The 26,205-nt window shown below is 45.6% G+C and overlaps 2 protein-coding genes across 7 annotated transcripts in view; one reads left to right on the forward strand and one right to left on the reverse strand.

Moving 5' to 3' along the window:
• Positions 1-795: 795 nt before the first annotated feature.
• Positions 796-25,761, reverse strand: LOC111932272 (uncharacterized). Of its 6 annotated transcripts, none has more exons than XM_086896361.1 (11): positions 25,602-25,761; positions 23,313-23,488; positions 22,023-22,189; positions 21,160-21,305; positions 20,365-20,505; positions 18,527-18,574; positions 18,215-18,369; positions 17,654-17,828; positions 15,445-15,510; positions 14,227-14,388; positions 11,283-12,151 (listed from the first exon to the last, which is right to left on the reverse strand). In XM_086896361.1, the coding sequence occupies exons 2-5, from the start codon at positions 23,474-23,476 to the stop codon at positions 20,497-20,499; spliced, it is 486 nt and encodes a 161-aa protein (XP_086752487.1). In that variant the 5' UTR covers positions 23,477-23,488; positions 25,602-25,761; the 3' UTR covers positions 11,283-12,151; positions 14,227-14,388; positions 15,445-15,510; positions 17,654-17,828; positions 18,215-18,369; positions 18,527-18,574; positions 20,365-20,496. The 6 variants fall into 6 exon arrangements, with proteins under 6 accessions (XP_086752490.1, XP_086752487.1, XP_086752485.1 ...); XM_086896359.1 differs by having other exon boundaries at positions 11,474-12,151; positions 18,788-20,505; XM_086896360.1 differs by lacking the exon at positions 11,283-12,151 and adding an exon at positions 13,654-13,831 and having other exon boundaries at positions 18,788-20,505.
• LOC111932269 (TGF-beta receptor type-2-like) overlaps positions 7,040-26,205 on the forward strand; it is a 30,488-nt gene continuing 11,322 nt past the window's right edge. Inside the window, exons 1-2 of the mRNA XM_023931325.2 lie at positions 7,040-7,557; positions 25,626-25,776. Of these exons, the coding sequence (XP_023787093.1) occupies positions 7,506-7,557; positions 25,626-25,776 (203 nt within the window). The 5' untranslated portion in view covers positions 7,040-7,505. The remainder of the gene's footprint in view (positions 7,558-25,625; positions 25,777-26,205) is intronic.

Raw genomic sequence — 26,205 nt, forward strand, 5'->3', positions numbered from 1 at the left:
TGTTATGGTTCTCTGGCTTACATATCACATCAGCCTTTGAGATTTCCCATCCTTACACCAGATTCATGTCCTTTGATTCAGGCACTACATGCTTTATTATTCTTATGTAGCTTTTTTTTCTTTTCCTACTCTTCAAACTCAGGTTAAAGGCCACTTTGGGGGATTACAAAGTTGATATTATGGGTTTCTTTGCTTTGCTTTTTTCTGCTTTGTGTAGGAAATGGGGTTTTTGTAGTGTTGACCAGAGATGAATTTGCATACATTTTTCATCCAAAAATTAATCTTTTTCTTTCAACGACAATTAAAATAAACCTCAAAATCCCCTTTGAAGATCCTATGAATTAATATTTGGCGTCTGGTTTCTATTCTGTTGTCTTCAATGTTTATTCAACTTTTTCCTCAGATTGTTTGAACTGATACCTCAATCTATCCTTTCCCACCCCTCCACCACTGTAGCTGTATGGAGGTTCCCAAGCTTTTCCACAAAAGGCTTTCCTAAAACAAAAGTTTTTTGCAAGTATGTGAACTGTGATTTGTCCTCTGAATAGGACTGATTTAAGATTTGTTTTCTAAACCCAAGGTCCAGTTTAGATGTAAAAGCACGATTGCACGATGTAAGACACAGTCTGTTTTTCATTAAGCTATGGTTTTCTTGTGTTTACTCAAGATGTACATCAAGATACATACCTTGTATCAATTACACTTGCATTTGCAGCATGTGCATACTGAAATTTTTCTGATCCCTATCAGTTATATAGTGGAAATATTTATGTGAAACTCATGCAGGATATCATACTTTGTACTAAATATTTTTATTATGGAAACAACATTATCAATAAAGTACGGTAATACATTGTAGGTCCAACATTCTATGATTTCAAAAACTATTTTCATCTTTGAATTTTCTTCATACTACTAAAAGATGTGGAGAAGAGTTAAAACATTATATATAGAGGATGAGGGTAGTGGTAGAAGTGCTTAAATCAAGATGACTGGGAGCCTGGGTAGCCCTCATGTACATTACAGCCTGAAGAGTTTAGAGGAGAGTAAAATGTCTTGAACAAAATGGTACGCAGTGGAGAGATCTTCCACAAGCACTAAAGTCTCCAACAAAGTCCTCTTCCTGAACCACATTTCCCTACCTCAGCATGCAAAGTGGGATAAAGGTATTTTATTGCAGCACAGTGCTGCTCTCAGGAGGACTTCCAGGGCTTGAGCTACTGTGGTCAAGATAAGCTGTAGTGTTTCCCCCTAGCTAGGCACAATGCCTCATGCACCCAGGGCCCCCTCTTGTAACAATGTGAGTCCAATCTCCTGCAGGTCAATCTAAACTCTAACAATCTGAACAAAGAAACTCTCTTGCTCTTCAACATCTTTACTAGGCAGCATGTCCCTTGTTCTTCAACTTTAAGAAGGCAAACTCTACACCACATCCTACCTACAAGTCCCTTCAGTCTCTGAAGTTGCCCTGACTCCCATTACAGTCTGTGGCAAACAGGGATCTCCATCTTTTCTCTTCTGTAAATCTATTTGTTTTAATCCTACCATTACACTGGATAAACTGCTTTCTGATGGAAGAAAGCTACGCAAGGAATATTACCTTATAAAGTGGCTCCCTGGTGTTTTATGTAATGTTATGTGTTCTTATCAGATCTTTTGACAGGCTGTGTTGCTCTAGAAAATAAGACACCTAAAAAAAAAGCAGCTATATTAATGGGAAACATTTCAGATATTTTCCTCTTTGTCACAACATTATTTATCAGTTTCTTCGAGTTCCTCATCCTTCAACTTCTTACATGTAGTTATATTTATAAGATAATAATACCACCAACAACAACCATCATGCTACTGAGAACCAGAATGAAAACACCTAAAGCAGTGGCTCTGCTTTGCATCTATTCTGCAACACCCACAGCCTTTCAGTAACCTCAGGAAGAGAAAGTAAAGCAGCCAATATTCCTGCTGACTGCATATCCTGTGCAGGATCTGGCTGTGCTGGTGCTCGAAAGCAGGGAGGTTCAGGACAGAGCAGATTCATGGAGCAACACCCTGGAGTTGAGAACCTGCCATCCACACCACACATATTTTAGCTGATAATTTTTAGGATGCCTCTATCCCACTCCCAGGGACCTGCCACCCTTCACAGCTTCCAGTTTAGCTGCTGTTGAAAAAAAACCCTGTGTGTGCCTGCCTTGAGACTGCCTTGTAACACAAGCCAAAGCAGGAAGGCCAGGAGTTTCTCTTCAAAACCACATTCCTGATCCGTGTTTCAGGCTCCTGGATCCTATCATAGTTTCACAACCAGTAATAATAATACAAAGTTCATGAGTCAGGCTGTCAAACTGCTCCTACTTCCCTCTGCAGGCTAATACCTCCAGAACTGAAGGTATTTGCTCTCCAGAAGCATCCAGCAGCCAAAGTGATGCCAAGTTGCGCTGATGGTCTTCAAAGGCTGATCCTCACTGAAGACCCTGGCATCTGTCTGCATGTGATGTCCTTGGGGTGTGATGGATGCAGCAGAAAACAGTACTTGCTTAGGATCCCTAAGAAAATACACAAGAGGAATTAATGTCAAGGAACTGTCAGTAAAATGCATGAGTAGCTGCTTCAGCGTGGCAGAGTGCAGGCGGAAAAGTAGGTGAGTTCAAGCTCCTCATACATGTATTTCTGTCATCTAAATATCTGAGTGACATGAGTGCTAAGGTGTAGGGAAATCAGCATTTTGTTAATTTTTCAGAGAAAGAGTGGAAAAGAGATATGGGTGACTTTTGGGTTGGAGAAAATCATTCCATTTCACTCAGTCTGAAACTGATAGCAGCGGTTTCCATCCCTTTCAGCAACAGCATATCTCAATCCACAAATAAAAACAAGAAATCCAAAACTAATCCATCTTAAAACTAATCTAATTTTTGAAAGAATCTGTACAAACACATGAACAGTATGAATGAAAATGTATTCAAAATGGCTTCAAAAGCAGCTCAAAATAAGCCATGACAAGCTTCAGAGGAAGAAAGGTGGTGTTTTGTGACAGAATAGAAGAGAAAAATACAAGACAACTCAATAAAATTGCAAATGGTAGAGATGGGTAGACCTTTACTTAATCTTGATGCAGCTTTGGTAAAGGAACCCATTACACACAGTCTGTGAGAAGTTAGAACTTAGGCCAGTGTTTCTGGACTATGCAAAGCCAGGCATCACTTAGAAAATGCAATTATCCTGTGTGGCTACAGAAACGAGCATTAGCTGAGAGGTTGGAGCATGGGGAATTCGGCAGGGCTAAGGAGAAGAGGCTGTGGCAGAGCAGACAAAGCCACCTCTGCCCAAAGAGATATGGCTGTGTCCCTCAGGATGCAGTGCTGGCTTTGATTGACTCCTCATGCCATTGCATCATCAAAGGTTACCACACCACCCCTGGGACAAGCTGTAGCCAGAGAATGGAAAATGCCAAAGGTCATCACAGTATTTTTCCTTAGGTGGTAGCAGGCATCACAAGCCATAACATCACATCCAAGATCTCAATCAAAACCCTGTGAAACTGAGACAGTGCAAGGTAACGAGAGCTTTTCCCAGAGAGCGATGGGCACTCTCAGTGCCACCAGGAAACGCATTTGAATTTAGTCAACACCCCCAGGTCTGGAGCAAGTGTCCTTGTGAATGCAGGGTGGAGGCAGAGGTTGGATTGGATCCATACTGCAGAGTGCACATCTTTCTCAGGCAACTGTTGCTGATGGAACAGTGAAACCAAGGTCATGCTTATAAGATGCAGAAGTAATGACATTTCTGGGGTTTAATTAACTGCCAGGCCAACTTGGGGGTAGTACAATATGAGCACACAACATAAAAACAAATCCATACTCATGGATCTGTGCTCATTATAGAAGCTAAGTCCTGTTCCTATAGCTAGATGTGTTCCTTAGACCTGTCTTTTAATACTTCAAGGCATAAAACAAATTCTCCTAACAACAAAGACACTGACAGACCTCATCTGAAGCCCGACATCACTACTGATATAAACAGATTGAAAAAGAGCAATGCAGATGCAACAGATATTAGTCCACTTCTGTAATGTGCAGAAAATCAAGAGGGCCAGAAGGATATATCCTGACTGCACAAGTAAACCTAACATCTTTTGCTGTAGTCAGTCATTCCAAACCCAGTACTCTGCCAGGATCTCTGGGGCTAGAAAGCATGGAAGAGGTCCAGAGAATCTCAGAAGCACTGGCCCTTACATTAGCGCTGTCTGGGGCTGGTTATGTGGTTCCCTTCTCTCTTTCTCCCTTCACATTCCCTGTCACATGAAGGTGATCTTCACCCCTGGGAATAATAACAGGTTTGACTCACCTGGGCCTTGCACATGTCCACCATGAGGTTACCCTGTGCAGGGGTATTTAGTGCCCGTGTTGGAAGCTTCAAATCTACTGCTTCATTGCTGAGCCTTGCCTCCCACAGTGGAAACCCGGGCCGCTTGAAACCCCGGTTTAAACATATGCTATATTGTTTCAGGTGTCCAAAGTTTTATTTTACTTCTCTAGTAAATATCTTCCAGCTCCTAAATGAGAACTTTGGGAAAACTGCTCCCACAATGCAGCTTAAAAATCACCCTGCAGAGACCTTACGTTCCTCAGCTTAAATCCAGCCTTCAGTGTGTCTTGAGTTATGAGGCTGTCCAGACCACTAATAGAGGAGCAAGGGAATTTACACCAAAAGGAATAAACAAGCCAACAATAAAAATAACCATTTATCTCTTCTTCCTCCCCAGTGTCCTACTCAAAAGGTCACTGTGCTCCTTCATGGAAGCAAAGCTCTATAATGTGAGTTTAGGCACTTGAGGCTAAACCCCAGAATACTCACTTTTCCCCAAGTAACTTTGGTGGATTTTTAGTTTGAATTTTTTTCCTTGGATAAAGTCTAAGAAATAACCAGCTTCTCCAGAACAGAGCTGGTAGTCAGGTCAGTGGGGCACATGCTGAGGGGCTCCCCAGTTGACCTGGGGTGACTCATGGCACAGTGCCAGCCTCACTTTCCTCCTCTTCTTCACATGAGGTTTGCTTGCAATAGACTCATCTAGGTGGACTAAAAACACAGGTTGCAGGAGGGTACTTCAACTCCATGCAATCTTACACAAGGGCTGAACAGACAGGCAGGTTTCCCCTGCACAGAAAGCAGCCAGCAGTGCCCAGTGACCCGTTTAGGAAAGCAAACCTCTGCCCTTGTCATCATGGCAACTTGCTTTGCCAAGCAGAAGATCTAACACCATCTAAAAATATGTATAACTGTTTAGGAAGAGCAGGACATGCATTGCTCCCCTAAAGTTTCCTCTTGCAGAGCTTCCTGTAGATAACCAACTGCCTTGTAAAGATGCCATTGCATGGGACAGCTACTGCCTTTTCTCTCATTTCAGTGAGATCTGGCCCCAAATCTCCCCATAAGATTATCCTGCAGACAGGACAAAGCATTTTATAGGGTTTCTGAGTTTGGCTCAGAAGTTGTTTGGGATTGCCTGGAATTTTGGAAAATGCAGATCCTGCAACTCAGGGTCCCTGGCTGCAGTGACATTGTGCAGGCATCCTGCTGCCTTCCCAGGTTCTGCTGCTAAAAAAATAACACCCCATGCTTCTCTTGCACTTCCAAATCATACAACATGTTTTGTCAATGTCCACTATTGTTTAAAGCCCCTCTGGACTCCTGCTGGGGACATTATTTCTCTCCAAGTTTCATAGGCAGCAGGGGTTTCTTCCTGATTTTAAAGGGGGCTCCCGTGGATCATGAATATTCTGTGATGTTGCTAACACAAGCCTTATCCAGTTGTCTTATAACACACACAAGAGTTCACATCTGAAAATCCAACTGGTGGGCTGAGAAATCCATGAGCATTTTGAAATGCTCTGGATCCGAGAGAGAAGGGTTGGTAGGTGCCCCCAAGAAACCACCGTGCACAAAGCAGTTCCGATATGAGCAGCTTCAATATGTTTGTTAGAAAATAACATCTTTCTGGAAGTTTGCTGAATATTTGCTCATTCTTAGTCCTCAGAGGCTATACTTGATCTGTGGTAACTTGGGCCAGGGAGCCCTAAGGAAGTCAGGCTGAGCTGACTTGCATCTGGGCACCCCACAGCAGGTGAGAGCAACCCTCTGCAGGGGTATGTGTGTGTCACCATGGCATAGGAGGCACACTTTGTTTATCAGCTGTACCACATCTAACATCTCCTCCTTTTTTCCTTTTTAAACACAGAAAAAGGAAAAAGATACCGTTATTTAACACTCTAACAGAATAATTTATATAAATAGTTTACAAAACAAGTGGGTGCAAACTATCAGCAAGATGGATGCAAAGAAAAGGCCTTCAAGTTCAGTGGAGGAAAACATTTACCATAATGAATACACACATGAGCATATATAGGTACATCACATATTCACCTCAAACTGATTAATGAACCAAAAATTAATTGTAAAATGGGTAAATAAAAAGCTGTAGATTCACTGAATTAGAATACAGTATATATATTCAAATTAGTCAATGTATTTTCATTAACTATAAAATATTATCTTTTTGGGTGCAAAAAGCCTGAATAGCAACATCTCTGCCACACTCAACTACATTTATCTGAAGGATTTGGGCAGATCATAGGGCAAATATTTGAGGATTTTACTCCTTTTGCCACTGATTGATTGAGTTAACAACCAAGGCAAGTCAGAATTCTGCTGCATTTCATAGTTTCCTTTTTGGAAGTGGGATAATATTTCTTACAAGTTTTTGCAGAGCAGTTAGAGATCTTGGGGAGAAAGCAGATATTTAAATGCTCTATGTTATTATTTTAGGCCCCGATTCAGGAAAACATATATTTTTAAATCCTGCTGCTTTAATGGGTTGCAAGCACCTATTTTAGGCTAAGCTCACATTGATGTGGTCTTTCTGAAAAAGCTGCCCCAAAACTTTTAATTGTGCCTATTAAAAATATAGCCTGTTGAAGTTTATTTAAAAGATAATTTCTAAAATAGAGGGGGAAAGTAGTGAATTAATGGCAGCTCAGCATATTGAGGCATTACCTTTAGTCCTTTATTCAGATGAAAGGCTCATGCAGGAGTACCCATGCCTTTTTGATTAGATGCATGCAGCACGCTTTAGGTCCCCTTCAAAGATCCTTGGGCCGTATGGAGCCAGGAGCAGCTCCGCATTGACATCAAGGGGATAAAAAAAAAAATCATCCAACTCTTTTTCTCAGAGCCTGACTTCTTCTTCCCCCAGCTCCCCCCCTCTCATATTTGTATATATTCCGAGAGGAGGGTCAGGCTTAGTTTGTTCATAAACTGCAGTTCCTGGGCGGACCCCACGCACAGCTGGGCTTTAGCGGCTGGATCCGCCTTCCCGGCAAGCCCGAGCCGGGAGCCTCGCAAAGAGGGGCTCCGGGCTTGACAGCAGGAACGCAGGAGACTGGCTCCACCGAGGGAGGATGAGGTGGTCAGCGCCGTGAAGCTGGGCTTCTGCTTGCCGGTGGGATCCAGAAATGGGGTCCTGGAGGAGACCGGGTCTGCTCGCCTTACTGCTGCTCTCCTTGTGTGAGTAGAAAAATGTTTCTGGTCAGGCAATGTTAAGCAACATACTCAGAGAGGTTGTTTATTTTTCCTTCCTCCAGCAAAACAGCTAATCTTTGATTTCTCCCCTGACAGCAATTAGCCAGAGGATTGGAAATAGCAGAGAGTTTTGCTGAATACTCTGCTATGGCTGCATGAGCTGCGTATTTCTCTTATGGTGAGGGGCAAGCGATTGCTTGGTGGAAAGTGCTGTGTGCTCACTTGGAGCAGCTCGCAGATGTCAGTGTTTACAGTGCAAAAATATATATAGGTCAGCATTACTTGTTGGAAGTTTTTATTTTATTGAGGGAGATTAAAAGCAACTGAAGTGCACCGCTGAACGATCTGGCTCCGACAGTGTCCAGATGTGGTGAAGTTTGCAGCTTAGAACTTTTATCAGCCCTGGTTTATGCGCAGAATTAATCGAACTATTAAAGAAGGAAAGAAATGGGGAGAGGGGGAGGAAAAGTGTCTTTGCAACAACATCTGGTCATTCGGCAAACCTTTCCAGCACTTATGTAAAGATCTCTTTGTAGAAAGTGCCCTGTTTCAGTTTTGATAGCACTTCTTCAATACTGTAGATAAAACCCTCCAGCAGCACTTGAAAATGTGCCCATCCATGGTTTAACGTTTTCTTGTTTATATCTTGATGATTGTTTCATAACAGGGAATGGATTTGTATATAAGTGAGTGTTATATACACATCTCCTAAGTATGTGTGTGTGTCTATCTGTATATACAGAGCCTATGCATGTGTATACAGGCATATATCCCTACAAAGCATATATTTATATATTTGCATGGACACTGCATTTTAAAGTGAACTCTTACAAACACAGACCTGTTGCCCTTGCTTTAGAAATTTCAATGCAACTGAAATCACATTTTGTTCAAAGTTATGAAGGAGGTCGATTATAACTCCAGTATTCTTTCATCCAAATGAAATCACTGGGGGCAGGGATCTGTATCTGCATTCACTTTGCATGGGTCCCCCTATCTACAAGACCAGGGAATAAAAGTATGATTGGTCGGTAATTTGTGTGTAGGCAAACAAAACCATGGGTGCAACTGTTGAAGCAGAGAGAAAGAGATGGGGAGATTTAAGACATAGAATCTGATTGATTTTTCAAAAAGTTACAGAGATCTATAGTATTAATTTTTGTAGATAATACTCAAAACTGTGGCTTAAAATGTAGGATTCTATACTGATAACATCCTGCTAACTTAATCACATTTGGAGCAGGAATTACTACAAGTTATTATTTAAAGCACAGTCTTGGGTTGTTTTTGGTAAGAAAGAAGACCACTAATTATCCTTCAGAAATACCTAATTTTGGAGTTATTTAACTTATGGTTTCCTTTTTCTGAAAGGCAAGGTTTTAATCTGAAAGAAGCCAAACCAAAACATATCACAATTACTAAGTTCATCTGAAAGGTTATGCGAGTGATATGATGACAAAATTTGCCTCCGCACAGGGTAAAAAAAATACGCCAGGGCTTGCTCTCTGTGATTCAGCTCACCAGTGATAGATGTTTTCTGGGACTACATCCACTTCCTTTGCATTTAGTGTTAAGATTGACCCTACAGTCACTCTGAGAAAGTAAAAGTACCCAAGTAGCCCACTTCGCATTGGCATTAAAGGGGAAGAGCTAGATCTCCAGATTGGCAGAATATGCACATTCATCTGTTCTTCAAGCAACAAATCATACCACTCACCCAGCCTCTCTTTAAAGAGTGACAGTGCTGGCTTGGTGGCAGCAGCAAAGTCCTTTCCTCTTAGCACAGAGATTTAAGACCCAGACTGTGTTTCTGTTATCCCAGAATAACTCCAGCTGAGCATTTGTAGGGACCTTGCTGCTGTTCCTAAGACTTTACCCCAGGGCAGCAGAGACCCCAGTCTGTGCTCCATGCTGCCTGTCCATGCTTTTAATTCCCAGCATGACTGAATTGCCATCACACAGCACATCTGGCCATTTCTGTTCATATACAGTGGGAAAAAGGGCTTCAGTCTGACAGGATACTGAAATTCAGCTAATTTCCCTAATTCTCCATGGCCGGCCCTACCAAGGCTTCAAAATATCCACCCTTAAACTTCTCCTTGGTGGCAGTGCCAGCTGGAGGGCAGCATTTTTACATGGCTTTCTCAGCAGAAGGTGAAGACAGGAGCTGTAGTTTCACCACTGCTAACACAAACTCTCACACAGGGGAGAAGAGAATCCTTCCAGGACAGAGAGCTGGTGCAGTCCTGGACTTACCTGGACTGGGATAAAACAACCCTTAGGCTCTAGTGAGGTTCCAAAGAAAGAGAAAGAAGATTTTTGAAGTGAGGTGAGGTTGCAGGTCTGCTACCTGAAGTCTAGAGCTCCCAGCTCCTGGGTTTGAGTCTGCTTCCCCGTAACTCGGTCTCCTGTTCAAAATGCTGGTCCACTAAAATATACTGACATTTCTTGCCAAGTCTCTTGTTGTCCCTTTGCCATGGTTGCTGGCTCTACAGAGAGTGCTTTTGAGGGGTTATCTCCTGGTAGATGGTGGCTTTCTGAAGACACATTCCTGCTTGGAAAAACTGTTCCCCCAGTGAGCCTCTTCAGCTAAATATATAGAGCGTATAGAATTCATAAATCAGGACAGGGAGCTCCAGGGCTGTCAGAAAAGCATCTCTGGCTTTTGATCTGCTCAAGAAATCTCTGACCTATCCCAGGCTCCTCAGGCAGCTTGTTCAAGAAGTTGGCCTCTTATTTCTGAGGTCACCAGAGCTAAAACCAGCGGTTGTAGTGCCACCAAAATGCCAGCCTGCTCCTTAGGCAGGGGATCTATTGGGATTGCATCCCAACACCAATGCATGCAAAATCTAGGAACATTGGGTCAAACCTGAGCTGGTGAGAGAACAAGGGGAGGAAAAAGACAAAGGAGGAGTCACCCTCCATTTCACAGGCATTTGCAGACAGGAGCTCTGTGCATTCAAGGACAAGCCAGAGCAGCAGAGCAGCCTCTCCTCCCAGGCTAAACAGCATGGGGAGGTGGGCACTGCCTGTCCCAGGACACAGGGCTGCAGGGCTGATTATAACAATCTATGTCAAGTTGCACTATGTTTTGCTCTCATATTGATTTAAGGCAGCCAAAACACCAAGGAAGAAATCACCACCCTCAAATAACTCCAAGGGGCTGCCAGAGCCCCACGCTGGCTTGGTGTAGGTGGCTGGGTTGGGAGCAGGCACAGGATCCCACTGCCTGAAGGAGAAACTTATGCATCCTGACATGAAGCTAAATAAGAACAAAGCTGCAACAAATTCTCCAGTTAGGAAATAAAAATGGAAAACACAATAAAAACCCTGACAATGCAGAACTGGAATTCTCTGCAATGTTGCAAGTGCCATGAGACTCAGCAAGGAAAGTGATGGCTTATTTTCAATTCACCTTTACCCATCTCCAAATCTGATGCTATGGTTTCAGTCCTTGGTATGAATTATATTAACTGAAGGTTAAGAAGAATGGCAATGTACAGCTGTGTGAGATGAATGAAAATTGGTATTTCCTCTCCCCTTGCACCTCCAGCTTTTCTCAGACTTGAGACAGGCTAGTCATCAGTAAATCTTCACTCTGTATTTTAATAGGGGGCTTTGTGGAAGGAAGTACTTTTTGAAATATTCTGTACAACTTGAAATTAAAACACAATTTTCTAACAAAAAACCCCAAACAACCAACACAAAACTGATGTTCACTGGTATTTAACTGGTGTTATCACTATTTAATGATGGCCACAAAGACTTTTTTGTATACTAGTAGTAAATAAGTTCAGCCAGCTGCAATCATGATACTTGTTACTCCCATTAGAGACAGAATTCTGGACAGATGTATCCCCTGTATTCACTGAATATGCAGAAAGCAAACACTGGCATTAAAAACAGGTGACTGGGGGCTTTTATTCTGAGAAAGAATTCCGCTCTACTGCCTGTACTCCACAGCTTTATATTGCTCAGTGATTTGCTCTGTCGAGTTTATTTCCTCAGGACATTGTTTTCCTCTCCCCTTAGTGATAACTCTTTGCAATAACATTTGCTTTCAGCCAGGCTCCACAGTGCTGCAACTTGCCATAAACTAATGAACTCTCCCATAGACTGTCGTGTTTTCAAGGAAGTGTAACATCTGATCCTTTTATCAAAAAAACCAGTCCCACCAAGGAGACAAAATCAGCAGCTCCCACACACTCTGCTCTTTTCACATCCCGAGTTCAGTGCCATGTGCCAAGTGAAAACCTCGCGCTGGAAGGGGCCTCCGTGCAGAAGGGAGATAACACCACTGATGGCTGCCTGCCCTATCAAACCTACATTATGTCCATGCTGGACCCCAACTGTGGGATAAAATTTCCTTAGGGATCTTCAGGAGGAAGTGAAGGAGTGGCTGAAAGATGTCTTGGCCCTGCTTGCATGCACATCCCTGAATTCAGAGTCAATTCTTGTCATCCTGCCTCTGGAAATGATCTGTAGTGTCCATCAGAGTCATATTTCTTCTTTCTCAGTTGGTTCATCTTTTTGTTATAATCCCATGTAGGGTTGAAACTCTGCTGCCAGCTTCTGGTAACTGTCAAAATATTGGGAGAAGTGGGAGAGCCTGCTTATCATGCAATCCCCTTTGCAGCCCATGTTCCTACCAATTATGAGGCTCCAAGACTTAACCTTTCATGGAGCTGTTGCACTGCAGTGTTTTCCTTCCCATTGATAAGCCAGGAACAAAGGACAGCTGATTTATGCTACAGCAAATGCATGATGGCATGTGGGTCACTGATGTGTCCAGCTGTGACCACAGGCTGCCAGGCTGTACTGCACGGAGGCCTAAGGCCTGTGTGGGCTCTAGCAGCCCAAGGACATGCCTGAACCCAAGTGCTACCCTGGACTGCACAGGGTTATTTGGATTTGAGATTTTATTTTTTTTTTAAGGACCTTATCACTATTTGAGCTGAGTGTTTTGAAGCAATCAGCCTGAGCATGCTGTAGCTGGGGCACTGATGTGCAATTCCAGCTGTAGTGGGGGGCTGAGGTGTGGTTCCAGCAGCGGCAGCTGCCAAGTGCCACTTTGCAGGGTCCTGTGCTCCAGGTCCACCTGTGCCTCTCTCAAAGTGGGCCACAACTCTCAAAGTAGTTGAAGCAGCATCCTACTGGACACATTCTGCCTGTGGGAAGACCTCTCACCTTCCCATACCGTGGATGGAGATGCTCCCTTTAGCTCCATGTCAGTTACTTTCCACTGGACCCAAACCTCTTATTTTTCTGGATAAGCAGATGTCCAAAGAAAGCTGTCCAGCAGCTTCCACCACAGCTCCAGACTCAGTGCTTGTGAGGCATGGAGGTTTCTGAATTTCAGAAGGAAATTCCAGACTGCCTTCACCCAGCCTGCAAAGAGCTGTTGTCCTGTCCGTGTGGCACACGATGGCAAGTCCTCTGGCCATGCCTTGGAGCTGGAGAGTCCAGGCCTCCAGGACCATCAGACACCCCCTAATGCACACCCTGCATGCAAAGCAGCACAGATGTGCTTGTGCTAGCAATGGGAACCAGCACAGCCACGGCAGCCAGCAAATAGGGCTGGTTTATTCCCCTGCTTTGGGGTCCAGGCAATCACCTGAGCTGACACCCACTGATGTCTGATATTGTCCCATTATCCAAATCTTTCCTAATTTCTTCAGTTCCTGTAACATCCCTGTGAAGGTATTCCCCCTGGGAACAACACACATCTTTGCATCTGGAAGGCCCAGAAACATCTGCTGAAGTTCCTGGCCACTAAGAGAGGCCTTTTCTTTATATCAACAGTGGAAAACACTGGGATTTTGATACTGATCCCTTCTCCCTTCAGCCATCCCAAACCAGAATGCTTAGATGTATCCTGCAGCACCATAATTCACCATGCACCCCATCAGAAAAATGTTGCCAGTTCATACCATGACCAGCAGGTATCAAAACCCAGAGAAAAATTTCTTTCCTTTTCCTGCAAAATCAGTAATTCAGGCCCCTTCCTGAAACGGTTCTTGTGAGTGCCATGACTACAAGTGCTTCTGGTGCATTTACAATGAACACTAGTACAGATACCCCTTTTAAAAGATCCTTTGCTGTTTCCAGGTGGATAGTTTAATAAACTGCTGTCTATGTAGAATGAAGGCCTGTGTCCCCCTCGAGTGTTTGACTGAGCAGGTTGCCAGTCAATGCAGCTGGAACACGATGAGGAACATCTGTTTGATGTTGCTTGATAAAACTTCCTGCCTTGGATACTCTAAACACCAGCATCCAGCATGGAAGAAACCAAATCAGCCGCTGTCTTGCTGTGTAAAGCATTTTTTCCATGCTAGATCTATCCCAAAATTAGTCCCAACCAGTCCATGTTAGCAAACGAGACCCTTCTTCTTACAATGGGAAGTGACACACAGACCCATAAGCTCAAGCAGTTGAATGAATCATCCTTCTTCAAATAGACCCAGGGTACAAGCATCCACAGAAATAAGACCAATGGATCCCCTGGGATCTCAGTTCCTGCCATGCCTTTAATATGTCAAAAGGCACTCAGTGGAAGAAAATGCAGACATTTCCACCAGAGGCAGAAGCAATTAGCTTGAGGGAGAGGTCTGAGCAAACATTTACTATGGTTTTGTACATGTGCCATGTCCTCACCTGTTTGTAGAGCAGCATCCTCATGTCTGAGCCTCCCTTTCACCCTTGCCAGTGCTATCAGCTCTGCAGCAGGCTGTGGCTTGGGAGGCAGCTCTTGGGCAGAAGTGCTGCTCAGCATGTTCAGACTGTGGCATGTCTCAGAAGGTGTCCAGAGGCAGGATGCTGGTTTGAAAAGACAAGGCACTACTGAAAAATGATGAGATCTTGGAGCAGGAGATGGTGAATAGAGAACATTCCCCGCTTTGTCATTTCAGCTGCTGGAAGAGCAGCTTTTCCTCCTGAACCTCATCTCCCCCAGCTAGTGAGTCTCCCTGGAGCTGTGCTGCAGCTCTGTCCAGGGGCTGGGACTTGTGGGAACCTTCTCCTTCTCCTGCAAGAGGGATCTCTTGAGAGGCATTGTAAAGGCACACAAGCTCCCATTACTTTCTTGTGTGAAGGAAAAGCACTTCAGGCTCTGTCAACAGGACTCTTGGTTCTGAAAAAAATTCCTTTCTAAACCCTGGTCCCCCTGCCATAGCTCTCTTCTTCTGCTTTACAAACTGGATGATATTCAATTTGATTTCAACCCTACTGGGCAGTGTGTTTTGGTAAGATACAGCACAAGCTCCTTAAAAGGTATTTTTTAACAGGTGAAGAAGGGCATGAAAGAAAAGAACACACCATTTATTTACGTGCTAAACATGGCACACTTCAGGAGAAGGCAGAAAGTTTTAAGCATCTGTAACCCAGGCTAACCTCAAGTTCCCTCTGATAGAACAAATTACTTAATTACTGTTAAATTAAGTACTCTGGCCTAAACGAGGACAAAATTTGACTCTACATAATAATTTTAGCAGACATAAAGAACTGGCAGTGTTGGAACAAGCTGATGACAGCATATAGAGGGAGAGTTCACAAAGCATCTCTGCCCCAGCAGCTTGTCTCACAGTCCCTTGCAAACCCTTTTTCTCCTTGGGAATCAAAGTAATACAAATGCAAAAAAATGCAAACTGGTCAAACATAAGAAGTCCAAGCAGAGATGAAGAGCAGCAGCTCCAGTCCAATGTGTCTTTGTGGGCTCATCAAAGACCTTCTAGCAGATGGGAAACCAAATATGTGCCAGGAATTTCAAACACTCCTCAGGAAGTTCATCTAAATCATCAGTAACCCATTTGCACTTGAAACAAAATGAACCCTGTTGCCCAAATGTGACCCAGATAATGTTTCTGACGTGTTTACCTATTTGGATGGTATCCTTCAATTTCAATTCCATCTATTCACAGAGATCCAGGATTCATGCAGAGCCTGAAGAATGTACAGAAAATTGAATTCCAGAGAATAATATGATGATAATAGTAAAAAAGCCCTGACTGCTGCACAGTAGTTTTACTTGAATGGCAGTAGCTAGGCAGAGCAATGTCTGCTATTGACTTGCATCTCACATGTTTTTGCTACTTGGTTCATTGCTGCTTCTTTTTCTGTGTAAAAGAGGGGATTCATGACTGCTGCATCTGCAAATGAGCTGCAGAAGCTGCAGTTAATTGGGATATAGGATAGTCTGTTGATGCCTCTGCAAAAACAAGAGCAACAAAAATGATGGCAACAGCAGAGTGGATTTGGTTGGTCGTTGCATTTTGCCATTCAGTTCTCAGTCCTAAAAGTGCTCTAAAATCCTCAGCAATTTCTGCAGCAACTTGCAACACGATGAGCTCAAACCACCAGTGCGTGGCCAGGCGGTGACTCCTGCTCCCAGGCAGTGTGGGAGGTGGCAGAATGGACTTATTTTTAAGACAAGAATTTAGTCAATACCCTGCAAAATGCTGCCAAGTGCTCTTCAAAGGGCTGAAATCTCGGAACCCTCTGAAAACATGGCATGCAAATCCACAATCTTAGAAGGCAACTTCCACTGGGGATGTGCCAGCTTAGCCCTCTGCAAACCTCACTGGCAGCCCAGGAGACCCAAATGTGCTGATAATGCATTGCCTCACCCTGCAAGGCCCCAGATAAGCAGAGGTGCTGGCAGAGCTGCTAAAATTACTTATGAACTGCTGAAACTCAGCATTTCCCCACCTCCTCAGACCCTGCATAAGTTGCTTTGCTGTCCATCTGACAAAGAGGAATGGCACGTTTCCCTCGCGTGCTGTCTGGGCTGGTGGGAGTTGCTGTGGCAGTGGAGCCGTGCTGTGATGCTGGTGAAGGTCACCACCCTGTATCCACAATTTTCTCTTGGACTGACCCCTGGCTGTGGGGTTTTTTCCCTCCCAGGCACTCCTGTGCTGCTGGCTTGGTTTGCTCTCTCTAGGCTTTTCCAATGCAACGCAGGGTGGAAAGGACAGGAGAATACAGGAAGCAGAAAGAAATGGAGACACAGGTGCAATGGAGGTATTGCTGCCAAACAAGGTTGCACCTTCAGTCACAGGATGGCTGCAAAACTTGGTTTGTGTCCTAGCTCCCCTCATCTGACAATCATAGCCCAGTGGCTGACCAAAGGGATAAGTGCAGGTATTACCAGGCAAATTCACACCTGCTTTTGTCTGCCAGGGAAGATTTTGCTTGGCCTGGTCATGGCTCTGGAGATACTGGCCACAATTACACAGTGACCCACAACATCCAGCAGGTAGGGAGTGAAAAAATCCCTATTTAGCTGCTGTCCTGGGCAATGTGAGGGATTCCTGTGCTAAGCTTCTGTTCTAATCCTCAACCCTCCTCTGAGTCTTTTCAAGGAAGGATGTAGAGCATCCCTGCTCATCTCACAAAGGAATAAACTAGCCTCCAGAAGAGAGGACAACCCCCTCTATTTGAGTCTTCTCTTTGTTTTAGGACAGCTTTCCTCATTTAGCAAGTCAGCACAAGGGTAGGTGCAGTGGTGACACCCACATGGAGCTGTGAGCTCTCCCACCAGCACTGCTCTCAGGGCTATCCCACCCTGCCTCTTCACCACCCTCATCTGGCCCTGGATCACAGCTTGGTGTCACCTTAATCTTCAAATTCCAGCCCAGCAATTGGCAAAAGATGTTACATGGTCCATGAGCTCTGCCAGGTCTAATACAGCATTTCAGTTTAATTGGACTTAGCTTCTTGCCCAGCTGAAGCAGGTGCTGGGCTGCCTTAGGGATAAAAATGAAAAATAATGCAAATAACATGCAGCCAGGTAACCCCCACCCACAAACTTTACTGATACTTCAGTGAAATGTGTCAGTGAAATGGACCCAGAAACACACACATCACTTTCAGAGATTGCTGAAAGTTTCAAAGACAGTGAAAAAAACAAATGAAATAGTGCAAAGCCACTACTGCTTTATCCATTCCATGTCCCCCCATCCTCAGCTCAGTGACTCTGAATCCAAATTGGTGTTAATGGGAAAGATGTTGTCTGTGACACCAGAAAGCAAGTGCTCCTAAAAGAGCTTGAGTTCAGAGTCTAATGGGGGTATAGATTTTGCCTCACCTGATGTTTACAGTCCTTCCAAAGCTCAGCAAAGGCAGAGCACCTATCTTGTCATGTTGGGCTGGGTTCTGCTGGCCTTCAGGACCTCAGGACTGCAGGTTTGGCTTCCCTGATTTCACAGACTTTAATGCCAAGCTTTCTTTGGTGGGTAATCTTCACATTTTGAGTTCCCCAGCTGAAAGACAAAAAATAGGCAAATGTTACACATTTCAAGGCACAGGAGAAATCAACAAACTCGCTTAAAAATATTTAAGTAAAATAAACTTCATCTTAATAATTTTTCCTCATAACACACTGTCATCTTGCATGTGCAATTTTTCCATAACTCTTTTTTAATGGGTTGCATGAGAGCTTGGATGCAAATTAACTGTGAGGAGATGGGAAAGATCCTCCAGGAATTGCTCTGCATGTGGAAATGAATTTCAGTTTAGCCACTTCAGAGCAATTTTTTGTTTACTTTCCACTGACATGAAATCAGCCACGATTGCATCGCATGCGGGATTGGTTAGCCAGTTACATAATGCTTAATAAATCCAAGAGAAATAATATAAAACACATCACCCAGTCTGGGAAGAGGAACAGTATCTCAGTCAGTGTCACCAACCCAGCCGGACCAGGCATCAGTGAAGCATCTGATCCAGCGCTGGGGGGATGCAGGGTTGTGCTGCTGCATGATAAATGTGATTAGGAAAAATGCTTGTGGCATGTGTGGAGGCCTGGAAGACAGACAGAATGTGTGTGATGGCAAGGGTCTACCACGAAGCAGAGCTCACACCCTGGCAGGGAGGGCAGCTCAGCCCGTCCTGCGGGGCAAGGCAGGCACGTGCTCGCACGCCCAGCTCCAGCTGGATCTGCTGCTGTGTAAGGGATTACCTCACCCCAATAATGTTCCTCCGAGAACTTCGTAAAATCATAACGGCCCTGTAAACAAAAAGAGCAAGATTAGGTGATTAATTATTTACCACAGATTATTTACCACAGCAGTGGCATGTAGAGGAGAGAGAATGTTTCACTGGTGGTCCCTGGGAGTGGGAAGGAAGGGAGGTGACCTGGGATGGGGCTGCCAGGCTAAACACAAAACGGTGGTGCTGATTTAAACCCAAAAAAGGGGGGGTGTAGGAAGACTGGAGGTACCTCTGGCCCTGCAGTGCCAGCACTCTGGCTCTCCCAGGAAAGCTGCCCAGCCCATGAGTGCATTGCTCCAGGCACACACCACTGCTCTGCCTGGAGCAGCTCTTGGCCTCCTTTCCCACATTTCCCTGCCTGTTCTGCTCCCCCGCTTCACTTCTTGTCCCAGAGGAGACCAGCTGATGCCTTCACCCACGCTGTGGCTAACTTCCAACAGAGGAAAAGCTAGGGATGAAGGGGTTAATTACTACAGGAGCAGCACAAGCCAAGCCTGTAAGTGACTCCCTATTGCTATTTTGAAAAGAGGCTGCCTGGAAAGGGAAAGGAAAAAAAAAAAAGAGAGGTTTACTTTACAACCATCATTATTTCATCTGCAGAGTTTATACAATGGAAAATAAAAGCCAGGGTATGCAAAGTCAAATAATTTCTGTTTCATTAATGGTATGGAAATCGTTTTGTTTTTATAGGGGAAAAACAAATGTGAACTTGATGTGTGTGTGTGTGTGTGTGTGTGTGTGTGTGTGTGTGTGAGCATGCAACTCCCTTCATTGCAAAGGGCAGAGCAGTGAAATCCAGAAATAAAAAATGACTCAGAGGCCGTAGGACCTATGAGTCAGTTGAGCTGTTGTTGTTTTTAAACACAAGCAAGAGCACAATATGGCAAATAATTGCCCCTGCAGCCCCCCTGCTGCAGGCATCCCCTGGCTGGCCCAAGGCTGCCCCTGCCAGCCCCCAGGGCTGGACATCGGCCGGACCCAGCATCCCAACCCCCAGGGACACAAAATAGGGCTTGTCCCAGCCAGGAGCAGCTTTGGGGGTCAGAAAGTGAAATCTGTGACAGAAACTTGAGATCTGCTCAGAGTGGGTGGAGGAGACAAGTGGCTCCGAGGGCGGATGGAGGAGTGCAGGGCCAGGTGCGCTCCCCTGTCCTCACCCAGGCATCCTCACCCAAAATCAAAGAGAAACTGTTCTGGCCAAATTCTCCCTGCCGAATGCCAGGCATCTCCTCCCTGGCCCCTGACACTCCAGCTTGCCTGGATGCTGCTGGCTTTGTAGGGGCACAGCCCTGGGGTACCTCAGTATGAAACATCCTCGTGCCCCAAAAGCAGAGTCATTGCGCTGATGCACAGAAAACTCATGAAAGGAAACCGAGAAATACCAGAGATTACCAAAGCAGAAGGACGGACAGCAATCTGCAGACTTGTCCCTCCCCTGGGTGAAGTTAGATCATGATGTAATTTAAGCATCTGAAAGAGACTGGAGAAGCCTGCTGGTATGATCCATACTCAATTTACTTTGTAATGGGACTAAGCAGTATTTGCTAAACACTGAATTTAAAGGGATATTTTCACAAAGGAAAAATAAGTGGTAGAATAAGTCAGTTACCAGCCTGTCTGAAGAAGGTCCAAGCAAACCAGAAATGTATACTACATGTCTTCCTGCCCCTGGAATAACTGGTGTCTAACACAATCAAAATCAGTCCCTTTTTATGCATCAGGAAACATTTCTGGCTCCTTCCCTGCTCCATACTGTAGTCTGCCAAATGCAGTATTTATTATGCAGGACAATGTGGGACCACATACCCGAGGGTGCAGCCTGGGTTGGTCCCCTGATCTCAATGCAGCACTGATGGATTTCCTGGGAGAGCCAGTGGCTTGTGACTTGCAGGGGCAAAAACTGGGATATTAAGTTTTTTCAGCTCTATTTGGTCTGCTCTACCTCTCCTACAAAGATAAAGATACAGTGTAAAAGACATGGATGAAGAAGATCAGCCTGCCGCTAAAAACCTCTTTGGTTCAGCAGCTGAAAGCAGCACCAGACCCCTGCACTGGAGAACAGGAGACTGCTGGAGGAAACTGAGCTGCATCCGAAATAGAAGTACAGCACTTTGAGGTCTGATTCTGGGGAGATTCTGCAGCACAGCAGGGTGCTGCAACAAGGTCAGGCATTTTTCAACAGGTCAGACGTAGCTCAAACTGACTGCAAGAAATCTGGGATCACTGTTACAGAGGTCATGCTGAACAACTTCCATGGGAACTTCTGACCCTGCACAGAATCTCCTGGAAATCAGGGCACAGGAATTCCCCTGATACCCATCTGTGGAACTGGTTGCTGCATCATGGAGGAGGCAGCTCAGGAGTAACTTGGTGATGGGGAACACCCGGTGCTCTCACATGGGTCAGCGAGAGAGCAGAGCCCATCAGCTCTGCTGTTGGATTAATCTTAAAAAGAAGTACTGCATATTAAAGGGAAGGAATTTGTTTGTTCTCATAACAATTTTATGAGAGGCTCTGTTACTGTGTACTTGTGTCATTAACCATGGATAAAAGCCCAAAGCAAAACCTAATCCTAAACTTGGCGGCAGACGCAGGACTCACCGAGGAGCCCAGGCTCACCCAGGTGGGAGAGCAGGTCCCAGTGCAGGTTGTGTTTCCATCAGGGCACCTATCTGGGGGTTTCCAGGAATAACAAGGCTGCAGGGTCGAGTTAGAGCTGCTCCCCAGTCCTGTGTTTAAGTGCACAGCTGGTCAGAGAAAACAAAGAGCATCTCAGCTAATCTCCCTGGCCTTAGTCCCTCCCACTGCAAAGCCTGGGGATTGCAGGTTGACTGACTTGCAGGGGAAAGATGGTGCAGGGAGCTCCCAGAGCCACTAACACTCCCAGAGTAACAGCAAGATGGGCAGCTCTCTGTGACTGCTGAAATAGTGTCAGCCCCATCCTGGGGTGCTTGGAGATACGCAGAAAAGGGGGGCTAGACCTCACTGTAGAATATTTATGACCTAAAAGTTACCAATTTTTCTTTGTCCTTGAGAAATACAAGCAATGTAAGGACAGTTATCACTGCAAGATAGAGCATGATCTGAAGGTCCTATAATGGAGGTCCTGTGTAACAAAAGCTTTGGTCCCCTTCACTTTGGGAAGGGGAGAGCTGGGAACCAGGATAAGTGCCCTAGCACAAATTTTCCCACTCCAAATACATTCCCCTAAGCCCATCTTGGTGTTTAGCTGTCCCAAAGCAGCATGTCAGGGAGAATACTTGAGAACTGGAAGTGTCCATTCTGCCCCTCAGTGAAAATGCATTTCTTGCCCTTGTTTGGGCTAAGAAACACTTTCTCCTTGCCTGTAACAAATGTGCTGTGCCTGCACCCCATGCACCCCAGCTTGCTCCTTAGGGTTCCTCCTCCTTGGGGACCAGAGTGCAGGGAAAACTGGAGCCAGAGTTAGGTGCTGGATGACCCACCTGCTCTCTGGGGCTTCAGTGGTAGACAGGGGCTCACAGAATCCCCCTCCACGTTCTGACAGGTGCAGTCCCTGCTGGCAGAAAGCTCATCTGCTGCGGGTGGCTGTTCTGCAACCGCGCCGATGGGACTGGGGTGAAATTCTCTCAGAGAGCTGTTTTCAACGACTCTGTATGGAGAAGAGAATGAGTTATTGACTACAGCAGTGGTGTTTCCATGGGCTTTGCAGGTGGCCAAGCAGAGGTTGTGGATGCTCTGTGGGCAGTGAGAGGCTGGATGGCCGCCCCAACACACAGGAAAAAATATCCTGGTTTCCTTGGGCGGTGGTATCATCCCTGCTGCTATTGCAGGAGAGACACAGGCACTTCTGGCATCGTTTTTCCTTTATTCCCTGACTTGAAAATCATCTCATATTCTCTCAGTAACCTCTCTGGGGTCCCAGTTATAGATACCAGAAGATTTGATCCTGCTCTCATGCACAGGAGAACAAGCCTTCCTATTGATGGGAAGCCAAGCTCGCTGTGAGCCCACCTATCGGTGACTTCAAACCATCTTTCCAACTGTCGTTCCACAATAACTTTGACTAACTGTACTATTTATTGGCTCACATCACATCCTTATGGCTTCAATTTATTTTTGGAAAACTCAACCCACATTTAATTAGTTTATAGTTTGTTCCAAGTTTTGCTTATCCAGCTTTTTTTTTTTTTTTCCCCTAACTTTTTTTTTTTTGAAGTTTGTATTTTGATGTTTAGCATTTGCCTTGGCAACATCTGGAACCCGTTTATGGAAGTGTATTGTTACTTTTACTGCTTGTGCAGCTTTATTAAATCATCCAACTATTAATATTGAAAGTGTTCATCTGGGTCTAATCAGGGCCAAGATGAGTGATGTGGCAGTTAAATTGTACCTACGAGCTAAAGGTTCAAGGACACACAGGCCTGAAGAACCTTGCAATGGGCTTTGTGCTCTTCTTTTTAGCTTCCTAGGACAAGCAGGGCATGGGGGGGAGAAAAAAGAGATTCCTGCTCTGACCTTTCTTGCAGAGCAGATAACAGAATCACAGCCTGAGTTAGTTTAGAACAATTTGTCTCCAAAGAATTTTGTCCAGTTACCACTGTATTTCTGGATCTTGTTTCCATATTTAACTCTTTCATCTGTCCTGGCTTCCCCTCTGCACAGCACAGCACAGCCAAGATCCCCACCACACGCAGCAGCGCATTACTGGCGAGTCTGATGTGCTGCCCTTGGATCTCAAGCAAACTTTAGATATAAATAAGTAAATAACATACCTGGTGGGTATAAATATATAAACAGTCGACCTCCTCCTGCACCAGCAACATCCACAACCTGGATCTGTCCTTTTCTTACTCCTCTGCAGAGCCTCCAGGTATCTCTGGGGTGACACTGCTGAGCCAATCTCACACCAGCCTGCTGCGAGCACGAGCTGTGGCATGGATGGGTTGAGCTGAGGAGGTGAAAGAGGAACTATGGCAGTGACACCACCAGAGCACAGGCCTGGGTGTGGTAGGGCTTGGGTTTGGGGTGAGAAACCAGTTTATCTTCAATTCTCTGTTCCCATGAAACTGTGCAAATGGAGTTTGTAAGGAGCAGTGGCTGTGGCTGTAGGTTGAAGGCTGCACACAATGGCTGGGCTTGATTTCTATTCCACACCCAAAACTCTCATCCTCCAGTGGGGTTTTGCCTTAGATTCTGCAAGCCCTGCTCTGGCAGAGTAAGGCAGGGAGGTGAGGGTAGCTCATGCTGGCTGCAGGTGCTTCAAATCCCAGCTGAAGCCATGGTTTCAGTAGCTAACCCTGGAATGGGTGTGTGTGATCTCTTGAGGTCACCCACAAAATCCCAGGGTGTCCCAGCAGGGCCAGAGCAGCCTCACAGAGGCGGGGGGATGATGAGCAAGAGGTTGTGAGCAACATCTTCACCTACCCTGCTCCCTGCTCCCCCAAAACCTGGCCCAGCACAGTCCCTGCTGAGCTGCATTTTAAGCCTGGCATGGGCCATTTAAACCAAAATTTCCTCCTTCTGACCTTCATATGCAACAGGCTTTTGCTCTGCACCCAGGTTTTCCCCCCACCATTAACCTTGGCCCTACATACAAGGCCATGGGAGCTTGTAAATGGTTTATTTCTGTGTGGGAGCCTTCCAGCAGTTCTTTACGACTGTCGCAGGGAGGGGGGTCTGGGCTGCTGAGGGAAGCAGAGCAGGCACATGGGATGCTGTCAGAGCAGGCTGCATGCCCTGGATTTGGGGAGCAGAGAAGTTAAAAACTCCTTTTTGCTGTCCATGGGCTCAGCTGTGGAACACAGGCAGGTCACAGAAGTGACCACCAAGAATGCAGGAGTTCCTGCATGTTGCTGACAGGTCTGGGGGTGCCCATGGCCGTGCTGGATCAGCAGGGCCCTACTTGCAGGCTCCCCAAGCCATAGTCAGGCATTTTGCAATTTTTTTTTTTCTTCAGAGTTAACAGCTGGTGATGGAAAACTCTGTGAAGGCTGTGGCAGCACAGTGAGCTATGACTGCCTTTTGCACAGGGGCTGGGAGCACCCAGCACTGCTGGGTGGTTCAGGGACATGGCAGCCAGAGAATCATGGATGGCCCAAACCTTCCAAAAACTGGCTACTGTAGCTCAGGCTCATGCCTGAACACTTTAGAGTGCATATATGTAAGTAAGAAAAAAAAAAGTATAAATATCTATTTCTACATAAGCCATTCAGTGGCATTTTTTTAAAAAAGACATTTAGCAGCCTTAAGACAGGAAGTTTAAATTTAGCTGGGATTTCATCCCTTAACCAAGCATGGTTCATGCACCCTTTCTATAAAAATAGAGATAATGTTATGCCTGTGAGATACAGGCAGAGCAGCTCCCCACAGGCAGCAGTTATGCGTGCTGCTGTGGCAGATCTGAGGCTCCAGGGGTGGGAGAGCATCTCCTGCTGGGATGAGGCTCAGTGGGCAATGGAGGCCTGCAGGGAACAGCCCCTGTTGCCCCAAAGCTTGGGAAGTCTCAGCCACAGATACCTGGGGAGTGGGTAGCAAACACATTTCCCAGCCTGGCCTCATTGAATAGGAAGGAGGAGGACAAGGAGACAGCAGGAGAGGAGGGAGCTGTCCCAGCCTGGCCGTACATCCCTCCCCAGCAGGTCTCTTCCTGCTGAGAGGGGAATAAATGAAGTCTTCAGGCACACAGAGACCTGGAGATGGCCCTTTCTGAACACAGAATGTTCTTGGGATGAGGGGAAATGCCAATTTGAGCCTGGGTTGTAGAGGAAGAAGTAAATTTCCCCTTGATGATAAATGGTATGGGAAGAGCAGAGGGAAAACGTGATTCTCTGCGGTTTCCCAGGCTTTTGTCCTGTGGGACCCATCAGCAGCATTCTCCCATCTTCTCGAGGCTTTGGGATAACACAAAGCACAATTGGCTGGGCAGTGGAGAGCAAAACAAAAGCTTTTAAAAAAATGCGTGGAGAAATGGTGTCAGCTGAGGCTCCTTCTCCCCCAGCAGTGCAAATTGTTGGGAATGGTGGCTGTTTTTCCCCTCTGAGGGCGAGCACGGCCGCGCTCACCTGCAGCTCCTCTCTGCTCCACAGCCTGCGGTGCCAGCGCCCGCCGCAGCCTCAAGACCAACCTGTGCAAGTGGTGTGATTCCACAGCTCCAGCCTGCGAGGAGAAGGTGTGCTACAGCAACTGCAACCTCAACTCCTACTGCGAGGACCCCTACGAGATCTGCGTGGCAATATGGTGAGAGGAAATTCCCTCCCCGAGGGGAGACAGGGGGGAAGAAGGGGTTGGTGTGTGTACCCCTGTTCTTGTGTTATTGCCTATTGCAGTAATTCAGGACTTTCTCTTCCCCTTTCTTTGACTCCATGATAATTAGAAGTATAATGCACAGTAAAAAAATCATTTGGTTGCCCTGTAATTAGTACCAGTTTATTTTCTAAATTAAGCTTTTGAGTGCCTGACTGAAAGCGTGGCAAGTGCTGCAGGACCTATAAACTCCCATAAACCTCTGGATTTAGCTTTACAAGCTGAACCCAAGGGCACACCAGCAACCCTGACCTCCAAACCTATGATGTCCTCTTGCATCAGGCAGGTGAAACCTCAGTTCACATTCAGGGGTGCAGCCAGTCTTCATCCAGCACATGGACATCTGAGCTGGCACCACACTGG

This window comes from Cyanistes caeruleus, chromosome 7 (genome assembly GCF_971803275.1).
Source record: "Cyanistes caeruleus chromosome 7, bCyaCae1.hap1.1, whole genome shotgun sequence".
Taxonomy (NCBI): Eukaryota; Metazoa; Chordata; class Aves; order Passeriformes; family Paridae; genus Cyanistes; species Cyanistes caeruleus.